The 12,946-nt window shown below is 44.3% G+C and overlaps 1 protein-coding gene across 8 annotated transcripts in view; it reads right to left on the reverse strand.

The window, feature by feature from the left end:
- TASOR2 (transcription activation suppressor family member 2) overlaps window positions 1–12,946 on the reverse strand; it is a 76,855-nt gene that overhangs the window by 16,390 nt on the left and 47,519 nt on the right. For 6 of the 8 annotated variants that reach the window (XM_032349839.1, XM_032349841.1, XM_032349836.1 and 3 more), the window contains 4 exons: window positions 12,147–12,866; window positions 8,365–8,607; window positions 4,297–5,176; window positions 2,263–2,692 (listed from right to left, as the gene is read on the reverse strand). In XM_032349839.1, coding sequence (XP_032205730.1) covers window positions 2,263–2,692; window positions 4,297–5,176; window positions 8,365–8,607; window positions 12,147–12,866 — 2,273 coding nt within the window. The remainder of the gene's footprint in view (window positions 1–2,262; window positions 2,693–4,296; window positions 5,177–8,364; window positions 8,608–12,146; window positions 12,867–12,946) is intronic. The other 2 variants (XM_032349838.1, XM_032349843.1) reach the window with 1 other exon arrangement.

The raw sequence follows: 12,946 nt of genomic DNA on the forward strand, positions 1-12,946 counted from the left end.
GACTCCATTTTTAAGAGGAACTGACTGACCAGACACAAAGCACGGGAAAGTCTTGATGGTAAGAGTCATTCTGAAACCTTCCCGTGACCCTTCAGTCACAACATGGCTGCCAATCCCACTGTGCCTGCAGATTTAGTGAAATGCAAATTGTCACCAGCTTCCTGTGTGTGTACGGACACTATTTAAAAAGATTTTACTTATTTATTTGACAAAGATCACAAGGAGGCAGAGAGGCAGGCAGAGAGAGAGGAGGAAGCGGACTCCCTGTTGAGCAGAGAACCCAATGCAGGGCTCAATCCCAGGACCCTGAGATCATGACCTGAGCTGAAGCCAGAGGCTCAACCCACTGAGGCATCCAGGTGCCTCAATACTTCCTTTTTTTAACTATTGGTGAAGTATAATGTGTTTAAACATAAAGAACTTTTTATTTTATTTGGTTCTTTTTATTCACACACAAAATCAAACACATGACTATGAGCAACATGTCAACGGTTTCTCACGCCTGTGGTGCTGGGGTGTTTGACACACCTAGTGCGCCCATGTGGGGAAGGTGCAGGGGGTAGTGCCTGTGCACACGCCCTTCAAGTACAGGCGTAGCAGCCAAGGAGATGATGGGAAAAAACTCAAGTATATGCCACAGAAATGAATTTTAATGCTCTTTCTACTTCTTAATTCTTGGTTTCACATTTGCAAAAACACCATTTTTAGAATTAGTAATGATGATAGCTAATTACAGATTAAAACAACAAAAAATACTTTATCGGGTAGTAAACAATCTTCTAAACTTTATTTTCTTATTCTAAGGTAGAGATTCTTTTATTTTTTTAAAAGATTTTATTTATTTATTTATTTATTTATTTATTTGACAGAGAGAGAGAGAGAAAGAGAGATCACAAGCAGGCAGAGAAAGAGCAGGAAGCAGGCTCCCCACAGAGCAGGTAGCCTGACCTGGGGCTCAATCCCAGGACCCTGGGATCATGACCTGAGCCGAAGGCAGAAGCTTAACCCACTGAGCCACCCAGGCGCCCCAAGATTCTTTTTTAAAAAAGATATATTTACTTATTCATTTCAGAGAGCGAGCACAAGCGGAGGAAGGGGCAGGGAGAGAGAGCAGCAGACTTAGTCTCCTTGATCTGTGAGAAAGGGGCGCGGTCCTTTTGCATCAGGCTGTGTGAGACTGAGCTCACGTGAGCAGAAGGCGCAGACCAGTGTGTGGCGCGCAGCACGCCACTCCTTTCATTTCCATACAGACAAGCATGGCTCTCTGAGGCTTGCCCCTGGACCCGCAATTCCCCAAGTAATCCCAAGGACAGAAATGCTGTCGACTCAATGTTAAACCAGGCACTGCAGGGCTCAAACCACGGCAAAAATATTCTGGAAGAGAGGGACACTGAGACCTTAAAGAGGCCCATGTTTTGTCAGTCCATTTCCTTACAGACTTTTGATACAACTCTTTTATATCTGTTCCAGTTAAAATGTGATGATCTGCTGCTGCTGAACATTAGCTGAGAACAATGGAGGAAACAAAATATATTTTCCATATTTATAAATAGTTACTGACAGACCTAGGGGAGCCTGACATTGTACTTTCTGTTCCAGCATTTGTTTTCACAAATAATTTTTAAATATTCCATTTCAGTTTGAGGTTTATCAAAGACTTCTAATATTTATTATTGCATTTGATCCTTAAAAACTATTCTACGGTGTCTGAGTGGCGCAGTCGGTGAAGCGTCTGCCTTTGGCTCACATTATGGTGTCACGATGTCACGGTCCTGGTATCAAGCCCTGTGTTAGGCTCCCTGCTCAGTAGGGAGCCTGCTTCTCCCTCTCTCCCTGCACCCCCCGCCCTGCTCCTACTCTCTCAAACAAAAAACAAACAAAAAAACTATTCTAAGTAACAACAGGTATTATTTAACTTCTTTTAAAGGATAAGACAGTATGCTCAGAGAGAACAAGTAATTTGTCCCAAATTATACAGCTAAGAAGTGATACCATTATGGCTGGCCCCACACCCATGTGACTTCCATGGTTTGTTTCTACGTCTGCTTCTTCAGTCAGGATGGAGAAAATCTCCACCTGCAGACAATCCAGAGCAATATTTATGGAAACTAAGTTTTTGGTATTATTTATCCTTTACATAGATATAGAGAATACACCTTCCTAAAAGAAACCAATGATATGTTTTGAATGTGATTTTACATCAAGGAGAAAAAAGAAATTTCTTAAAAAATGTGAGCACGTAGAGTGTTGGGTTTTACTTACCTCGTTATGACAAGAATAAATGAAATTCTGGCTTCCTGGGGGATCTGGATGCCCTTCTCTGGCAAACGTGTCTTTCTGTTCATTCTGTACCCAGAACTCCAAGCCTCCTGCGGGCGGTGGTTCCATGAAGGGAAGCAAGGAGTCCGCGTCCGGGAAGGAAACGTCGGCAGCGCGACCTCTGGGAGTTTTGCTGGTCTCCAACAGAGGGTCTACAGAATATCTTTCCACGCTGGAGGACTCCTCGATTTCACTGAATTCAAAAGATTCTAATGTGCTATTTATAGACACGTATTTTGCTGGGTTGCTGTGTTCTACCACTTTTCGGGATGACCGGAGGACTTTGTTTTGATTGCCGTAGAACAGAGCTACCCACGTGTGCAGTAAAAGCTTCACCTCTTCCACATTATCCGGCAAGTCAGTGTTCCAGGGCCTGAGATTTTAAAGAGAAAACATGCAAAAAAATCACTGAAACCGGTGATTTTAATCTTAGTTTTAAAGGTGCTCATTTTTATATTAAAAATACAGGGACATGAAATAATGAATAAGATAAAAATGAGGTTAATGTAACAAATAATGACAGTGAATCTAATTCCCTCACTTAACAGAGGCAGAAGAGGGAACTGGAAATCAGAGCTTTGAAAGGTAACTTCTTTTAGATCATAAAACCCTTACGCAGCAGAGCTACGAATGGAGCACAGGCTCCAGGGTCCTCGTCTAGGATTTTTCTTTTACTCCACTCTAGCCCTGTCTGGACACAATATACCTATTATGTGAAGCATGGCTCCAGCAACCACCCAAATCCTCATTTCTGGCAAGCCTGGCCAAATCATTTCTTTTCTATTTCTGTGTGTCTCTTCTCATAACTGGAAAGTCTAAAAATTAAAATATCTCTATAGGCAATTCAGCAGAACTACACTATTTTCACATGATAGTCCTGGAAAATCTCCTGAAACCACACAGCGAGAAAGCGTCTCTGGCCACTGGCCCGGGGAAATTGTTAGCAGAGAGCGCCCACGAGAAGAGTCAGAGGGTCGCAGAGCTGGGCTTCAGTTAAGCAGGATGAAGGTTAAGGAAGGACCCCAAGTAGATGGGAACAGTAAGTGTGTGCTCCCGTGAGTGCGAGCTGGTAACCAGTGCGCGGAGAGGAGTCTGATACGACTTAGTCGCTCCTCGGGAACACTCCACAGAGAGGTAACCGAGTGCCATTCCCAGCCGCGAGGCTCCTTGTGAACAGTGACGACTAGCACTTACTAACAGGTGCCAGTCACCACGCAAAACCCTCAGGCACACAGCAGCCTGACCTGTAGCTATTACTAACCCGTCCGTACTCAAAGGGTTCCCCGCGGACACCCATCCTCCACTGGCATCCCCTGGAAATGTTAGAAATGCAGACTCACAGGCCCTGTCCCAAACAGACTTGAGTCACAATCTGCACCTCAGTGAGGTCCCTAGATAAGCTGCATCGAGAAGCACAGGAACCTCTTCCAGGTCACAGAAGCCAGGTGAGTGGGAGAACCTACGCTAAGCCCCGCGTCAGCCCACATTCCAAAGCCCGTGCTTCCAGTCCCTCTGCTGTCCCTGCCTCGCCCCCTGAAGGCTTTATAGAACAACCCTATGTAAACCTGCTCACTCAGAACAACCTGACCAGCTTAACAAACCAGAAGTAAATCTTGAAATGTTTCTTCCAGAATTCAGTCTGTAAAGCATTATTTCTCTATCTCACGATTTTACATTAAGATCTCACTTAAATACTGTAATTCAAAGACCACAAAGGCTTATGTAGGAACATCTCAAAATAGAAAACTGTTCACAGGGCCCATGTCAGCTTGCAAAAGGTCTCCATGGGACCACCGACAGCGGCAAAAACAGCGTCATTTTCTCGGTTGTCAGTAGCCACGCCTGCCTGATACCAATAAGTTACCGGAGTCACTACAGTACTTCTCTTTCCCCAACGTCTGACGCGAGGGCTCCTCCCCACTGTGCTCATCTCAACACCAACGTCACGTCCACTTCATGGAGCGTCCCCCTACTCACCCATGCAGTGCTCTGATGACAGTCTTCTCCAGGGGGTTGTTGGTATATTTGCTGTCCAAGCTGAATACATATTCTGTGTCACATTTGAAAGTGACCTTATAGGAGCCGTCACAGCTGAACACGGTATGAGAGCAACGGGAGTCCCTCAGGCTGGAGGACAGCAGCCTACCCCTGCGCTTGAGCGCCGGGTCCTCGCACAGCTTCTGCAGCGGGGAGGTGCTCTGCTGGTGCCGGAACGGCATCACTTTCCCCACGGGGGTTCCCGCTTCAGGGCCTTTGGGGCCGTTCTTGGCGAAAGCGGGGCTGGGGATCCCTCTCTGCTGTAGATATCTCTTCGAATGCTCCGCAAGGAGCAGGGCATAGGAATGTTCCACGGCAACAAAAGAGCTTTGGCTTGCATCATGGGTTTCCAGTGTCTCCTCGGGAAGGGCTGATGGGACTGCCACGGGGGCTGGACTGGCGGGAGCCAAGCTCTCCTCCTCTTGGCTGACGGGACAGTCGGACGCCGGACTACTCTTTTTCTGAGAGGCAGGCTTAGGTAACAGTCCACATTTTTGATTTTTAACTCCTCTGTGATATTCATGGTCAGATGTACCACGTACAGAATGTTCTTTAGAAAGCAAAGCATCATTTTGCGGTGATTCAGAGGAACAGGGCAAGTGTCTGGGTTCAGACGGAGGCGTGGCAGATGTAGCGGCTCTCAGTGCTAGGTCAGCTAGCATATTCAGGGCTTGGGAGTCACAGGTGACCATGGAGTTCTCAGGCAGATCTCTCGGAGCCACCGAGCTGTCTTCCGTCGGAGCTGTCTCGGTGCTAATAACATCCTCCCGGCCAACCGACGAGATTTCTGATGGAAGCTGTGAACCAGCTTCTCCTTTTGCTTCAGTATAAAAGGAAAAGACATTTAACATTTGATGGCCATATACTTTCTCCACTATATTATTACTATGGCTTAGCGAAAATCAGGGTTAAGTCAATATATTCAAGAACCTCTGGACAGGTTACACAGATTATATGTTGAGATTTTACTATCAGACAGGTTTGTTCCAACTACCAGTTCTAATGTAATGTATTTACCATGGGAACAAATCTTAAGAACTGTGCATATTGATTTAAGAAGAAATCACCTTCAGAAAGGCAGGTGCTGAACTACATACAAGGTACACTGCTCAGCTAGAGAAATATACAGAGGGGGGAAAAAAGAATAAAAAACAAGAGGCCTGTCCTTAGAGAGCTTACAGTGTAATGAGAACATAAGAATTTCTAAGTTTGAACTGGATAATATCGTACGTTAACACGCTTTCAGAAATTGTGCCCCTTAACAAGTGCTTTGTTAGAGAAATCACCTAAGTTCAACCTAGAAACAACTTTTCACCACACTGATGTTTCATTAGAGCATGTAATGACACAAATAAAAAAATCAGAAGAGTCGTAGGATCATTCATTCAGAATCACTGATTTCATCACCTAAAACGAATTTCTGTCCTGAAGATATTTCCTCTCCTGTCTGCAAAGAGCGAATCTCTTTGTCTGTCGAGAATTCTCCTTCCCGCAGGGGATCCAATCCACCCACCTGCCTCTGAGCAGAAAGCCAGCCTTCTACCGTGGCCTACTTGCATTCTCAGGAAGTCAGTCCGGCCTCCTGAGACGCTGCTATCATGAAGGACAAAGTTCACAACAACACTTGGCATCGATTCCCTGCAGCACGTGCACGAACAGAAAAGCCAACTGTGTTCTTCTTTATAACATCGGCAGCAAGTCTGAAATGAATTATTAACCTGCCTGCAAAGACCAATGACGAATCCATTTAAAGAGAAAACCCTGGCCTGTGCGGTCATCAAGCAGAATGAGAAGGTGTGTGCGTGTGGTGGGAAGGATAAAAGTAATCAACCACTGTCCGCTTATGTAAAACAGCAAAACTCAACGGGATTACGTAGAAAAGAATGACCCAAAGCAGAGAATCACCTCACCAGCCCCATGGATCTACTGGAAACATAAAATCCATTTTGTGATCTGATGCGCTTATTCCCACTCACTACATTCCACTGTCGTTGATCTTACGGCTCTCCTACGGGTATCATGTATGAGGAAAGCCTGATATAAAGAACAGCACACTGAAGAAAAAGGCTTCATTTTAACAAATATATGTCTCAGGTCAATCACTGAATTACTGACTTCTCAATCAGTTAAAAACAGAATACTGATCATCTCTATTAAAAAATACAAGACAACACCAAATAAAATATATAAAAAATTCAGAGTTCAATAAAGAAAAGCTATGCTGAAAACTTTAAAAGGGGCAGAAAACCATTCGTTTCAGTATCAAAAATGAACTTTCTCTAAATTCTGTACTTGAAGTATCAGAAATGATTAAACAGATTAGTACAGGTGACTAAGAAATAAAAGAAAAATTAATATATTTAAAAGGTGGCAATCTTAACATTTTAACTCGGAATGTGGCTGCCCAATAAATATAGACGTTTATAATACAAACCAGCCTCATTCGGAACACATATTTTAAAAACTTTTCATTTTCTGGGCGCACCTTTCTGCCAATACCCAACTGCATTCCTCCCATGGATCCATGAGTCTACAAATATCTACAAATATTTGTACCAATTTGGTACAAATAATTCGAATGATACGGCTAAGCACACAGGCATTTATATGTGTATCTATGCTCATAATGTTTGTAAATTCATTCATAATGTTTACAATTTCATTTGAAATCAAATTACAAATTCCACTGGAAAGACAGGACCAAGACACATCAAATGATTAGGGAGGAGTATGGACTCGGTTCCACAGTGTTCTCAAAAACCCAGAAGGAACGAAAGAAACAGAGAGCTGAGGGAAGATCAGAAAATCGGGAAAGGCCTCCGGAGGGCCTCGCTGTGCAGAATGTGGTGCACAGAGCAGAAATCGGACGACGCCTGAGGGGAAGTGCAGAGTATGTGGCCGGGCGAGCGAGAAACAGCAGGAGGGAGGAGGGGAGGTGTGGGCAAGGCCTCCTTATGAACCGCCCAAGAGACGAGTGGAGTTAGCATTTGGTAGGTGTGTGTCTCAAAACCGCAATCATTGGGTTTTCAAATCACAGGACAAGCTCTTAAAAAAAACTGTCACTCATCGAAAACCAAACAAAACGCACAAAAAATCCTTCTGTCATAAAACAATATGAAAGATACAGAAAAAAACACAGTTATCCTTAATACCCAAACCAGCAAAACAATGTTTTCTAAATTCCCACTAACCATGAGTTTTTTTTTTTTTAAACTAAAAATAGGTGAGGGAGAAAGCACAATTAGAAAATTGATAGGTATACAAAGGTATAAGGACATTACATTTTGTTAAAACAAGAAAAACCACACACATGCACCCAGCAGGCCTCAATACGGAAGATGAAGTAGAGTTAGAGACGCCGCAGGCTGGAAGCAACACGCTGCACGGCCACACAGATGTCGGGGAGATAGGACAGGGACGCCACGTGCATCTGCGTGGGAGGTGAAGTCTACGGGGACAGCGGGGCTTTCTGTCTGGCAGTTGAAAATACGGAACTGGAGCAGTCGGGCATTTATTCATACAACTAAAACTTTATTATTCACTGAAGCAAAACTAGGAAAGTAAAACTGCTTTTAAAATTAATCTAATGCCTTTTAAAACCAAACACAGGGTTCTGGATCACTGAGTGTCTTCAATAATCTCTAACTCCCTTTGGACACATAAACTCAACACCTTCTACTTTTTTAACTGATTATGGCCCAGAAAAATATTGTCAGCTACTGCCTGTGTGCATTTAGTTATAAGAAAGCCTCTCTACCCTGACCACTCACATTCAGGCTTTATGCAAGCCAAAAAGCAGGTTCTATTTTGTGAAGGCCTGAACCTGCTTGTAACAGATTTATTTACAACAGGAAGCCCACCTACTTAGCCCATTTAGCTTCCGAACTCAAGGAAATAGCAGGAACTGTTGGTAAATTTCAGCTGTTCTTAGATTATGTCAATACACTATCTTGCGATCTCAATTAGTCCGCATTGCGGTGTTTAAGTTGAAGGAAGAGTGTTTCTTACCAGGTTGTGGCTGCTTCCTGATTCTGGGATTCTGATTGCCTTTTACTAGGTTTACCCTCTGCTTTTGTGGAGATTTCTTCACGGGAGGCTTAGGCCTTGGAACAGTTTTGACTGGAGATTTCTCTGGTTTCCTTGCCCTCTTAGCATTCGTTGCCACTGGAGCATCATTAGAAATGTGAGCGTCTTGGTTTTTCCGATCCAATTGGGTTGTCTGTACAAAGTGTGCAGCCAGCACGTCAGCACCTTATGTAGAAAACATAGCGTGTTTTAAGGGGTACGGGCTCCAATATTTATCAGCAATAGCTTCTCCTTTGACTTCTTTTGTTTTCACAGGGAGGGGGTAACTTTAGCAATAGAGAAGAAAATATAAATTTGGGGTATTTCATTAAAAGATTTTTTTTTTTTAAACAAAGCATGAGTTAAAAGATCTCAGATAAATGGAAGAATAGGATTTTTCTAAGCGTCCAACTATACATATAAGCCTGTCAGGTGAAGAAGAATGTCAAAGTATTAATTTTATAAAAACAAGGCATGACTTAACTAAAGGAAAAAGTTCTCCATAATCTTTCCTGACTGCTGGGGCAGGTGAAGGCTGAAGAAGGTAGCTCGCCGCACTAGAAAGCAGAGAATTCAATTTATAGAAGACAACACAGCTCCCACAAGGTAATGTAGATGAAACTGCGATTGCACTGCAGAGAAGGGACTATATATATTCATAAAGAACCAACTTCCAGACTTCACTTGACTATTCCTAAATACCCAAGTCTTAGCACCACTGGAAAAATCATCTTTACTGAGCAGACAGAGGAAGCTCCACTAAAGAATCCGTCACCTGATTTTCAACTCCCTGTAAGTCTCTTATGATGGCTCATCTCTCTTACAAGGTGCTTCGCTTTGCTTCTCACACGGAAGGGAACAGCTAGGAGGCAAGTACCAAAAAAAGCCTTGTAACTACCTGCTAATTGAACAACAGAAAGTGTTTCAACCTTTTAAGAGTTAAAAAAAAAAGGTACCAGCTGTTGCCACCAAAAAATTTAGTCCCAAAGGTATCAATAAAAATATCACACAATTGTTGGTAAATATTTTAAAATTACGTTGTACAGAAAACACTGCAGTTGACCCTTGAACAACAAGGTTTGAATGGATTCCTTTTTAATAAATCTAAGTACACTGCTATAAATGTACTATCTTTCGAGTTTCCTTTTAAAGATGTATTATTTGAGAGAGTGCACACGCAGGTGTGCAGGGATGCGACGGGAGGCAGAGGGGAAACGGAGAGAGTCTCACGCAAACTCCACACTAAATGCAGAGCCCATCGTGGGGCTCAATCCCATGGCCACGATCATGACCTGAGCCAAAATCAAGGGTCACGTGCTTAATCGACTGCACCATCCAGGCGCCCCCCCCTTATGATTTTTTTTTTTGAAGATTTTATTTATTTATTTGAGAGACAGAGAGAGTGCAAGTGAGAGCGAGGGGGCGTGGCGCAGAGGAAGGAGAGAGAGAATCTCAAGCGGACTCCCGCTGAGCGGGGCTTGATCTCTGGACCCTGAGATCACCACCTGAGTTGGATGTTTCACTGGCTGAGCCATCCCAGGGGCAACCCGTCTTATAATTTTCTTATAGCACTTTCTTTTTTCCAGTTTACATAATTTTAAGAATACCATGTATAATATATAAGACATACAGAGTACATGTCAACCAGTGACTTGTATTATCAGTGAGCTCCTGGTCAACAGGAATTAAGTTTGGGGACACAAAAGCTATAGAGATCTTTCCACTGCATGGGAGGTCGATTGGTGCCCCTGAAGTCCATGTTGTTCAAGGATCAACTGTATTTCTAATTGAGAAAAGGGAACATGATACTAGTTTAGTAAGGTGTGATGACTGTTAGTGAAATGTAGAAAAAAGAGACCAATTTCATTTCATTCCTTTGGAAACTGAGAAAGGAGTGTTTTTTTAAAAAGAAAAAAAAAAAAAAAAAGCTCACACATTTTTAATGTGGTACACTTCCCCGGGTCCAGTTCCTGTCCTCCCTACTCAACTATTACAAGTAAAAAAGCAACATGTGTTTCATTTTCAAGACTTCTCATTCTACTCCAGCTATTTTCTAAAAATTTTAGCACAAAAAAGGCAAAATATAAATCAAGTAGGGAAACAGTTGAGAATAAATTGAGAAGAGAAAGAAAACAGGATGAGAGGGCCGAGCGCTAGCGGAGGCACCCAGCAGCTCCACAGGCGGGAAGACCGCACACAACCCAGGTCTGGGCGGGAAAGAGAAACACGGCACGAGGTGACCCTACAGGACCATTTACATCAGTCAACGCCATGTTTCTCAAACTTGCAGGGACAAATTCATTGGTGGACTGTAAAATAAGTTTAATGGGTTGCAACCAGAATCCTTTCTTAAATGAAACAGAAGAGAAAATGCTAGATTGGGGTGAATGTTCTTTGAAATTTTTTTCAGTGAATCATGTACGTATTTGCATGCACTAGACTGTATGACATAAAACACTTCTTACAGGGATGAAATTAAAAACACTAGAGAGACAGTGACAACATGTATGCTGGTGACAGACTATCTGGCAGCTCGGAGGAAACTGGTTCGTGCGCCGCAGAAACCCAGCACGGCGGCCGGGCGCGCACTCGGAGCAGCTGTACAGTCCGAGTCACTGCTTTATGCCGCCGTGCCTGCCGTCGTCCTCACACACGTGTGCGAGTGCACACACACGCCTCATCTCTCAAGCTACAGTAAGCCAGAAATAACTGTTAAACCGCAGGGCACAGCCTGGATTATCTAGAATCCTGAGGATTTAGATAGCTCTGATGTTTTCCTCTTTAGTCACCAACATTTCTAAACCCAAACATTATGCGTCCAGTTAGCACGCCTTCTGTGCGGAGGGCCGCCAGCACGCACTTTCAGCTTTGGTCTCAGTCACAGCTGCTCGTGTGTGCCAGCAGGTGTGCAGTGGCCAGAGACAACAGGTAAACACTTGGGGGGCCGGTGCCACAGTGGGTTGACCCCTTCTGTAAGGGGCCACGAAGCATGTGGTTCCCTGCTTTTAAGCAAACTATACTGCACAGAACTAAGACAACTCTGAGCCAGAATCACGTGGTTTGCTGCGCTGTTTGCCTCGGCACATCTGACTAGACACTAAGTGGCTCTAGACGCTGGTTCTTGCCCGACTGACGCGGGGAACAAGCCACTTGTAGGACTGTGTCAACATACAGGTCTCTAGGCCTGTTTCAATAGGTCTATGGCAGGATCCAGCTGACTATTTTTAAAAGTCTGATACACAACACACTAAGGACAGGATATCCTGCCCCAGGCTGCTTTAGGTTTGGAGAGTCCAGCATGCAATTTCCCTCTTGACACAAGCGCCAACTTCCGGTTCTGACGTCCCGCCGCGCTCGAGGAGCCTGGTCTGTGAAGACCCTCTCCTTCCGCCGCTAGCCCTCTTCCCAGGACAGCTCGGACACGGAGCCGCCACAGCCTAGAATGCAGTGGAAACCAGGGAGTGAAGGCTGGAACCACTTCACAAATGAAACACGAGCCTTCGGTGAGGGCGCTTTCAAGGTATCTAACAGTTTTTCTTGATCTTCATCTGCCATCTAGATCGGTGCTACTCAAGTACACAAATCCCCCAGAGAGAAATGCTGGTGTTTCCACCAAACTTCTACCCGCTACTGCCCAGCTGGGGGCGCGCCATCAGACAGCCCGTGCTGAGAGCACCATAGCTACTACTCATGCTCATTTCATAGCCCACAGAAACCGTACTGACCTCTTTTTCTTTTCGGAAGCAACGGTCCTTTAACTAACTTGAGAGTTGTTGGAGAGCTCGAACCCTTGCTCGCTCCGGCGGGATTTCTTTTGGGGAAGGGACGGCACAAGTGCACCCTTTTGCTCGGCACAGAGGGCGGCGTGCTTGCCTTTCTCTTAGGCTGAACTCTCAGGTTGGATGCTGCACTTAACGGAACCAGAGATCCCCGCCTGGCTTTAGACATTTCTTCAGGGTTTTTTTTGGTTTCAGTTTCTTTTCTTACTTCCACCTCGGAGTCCAGAAGTTCAGGATCTGGAGTCACAACTAAAGAGAACCCGGCATCACAAACTCCATCTGAGATGCAAGGGGACTGAGGACGCTCTGCCAAGAAATCTAACGCAGCAGACACTTCCAAAACGTACCCACTGGGATCTGAAAAATAAGACTTCAACTGAGTTAAAGACTGCAAAGGGCACTTTTCTGCTGGAGGAGCCAAGTCAAAGCCATTGGACAGTTGGCCAAAGAATGTAGTCTCTTGAATTCCATCTTGGGAAGCAGCAGTCAACGCAGGGCCTTTGTCTGCCTTGCACAGTTCTTGGAAACTATGCTTTATTAATGTGTTTGGACAGACTCCTTCTTCAGTAAATGACTTCTTTGCTTCTAGCAGGGCACAATTAAGGGCAGGTATAATAGGTGTCACCTTCGATGAGATGTCATCTTCACCTTTCAATTCTTTCAGCCCTAGAACATATACACATATATTCAAGCCTCAAGTTTTATCTTTTTTTTTTCCCCCAATTTTATAAAAGCATGCAGGAAGA

This window comes from Mustela erminea, chromosome 6 (genome assembly GCF_009829155.1).
Source record: "Mustela erminea isolate mMusErm1 chromosome 6, mMusErm1.Pri, whole genome shotgun sequence".
NCBI lineage: Eukaryota > Metazoa > Chordata > Mammalia > Carnivora > Mustelidae > Mustela > Mustela erminea.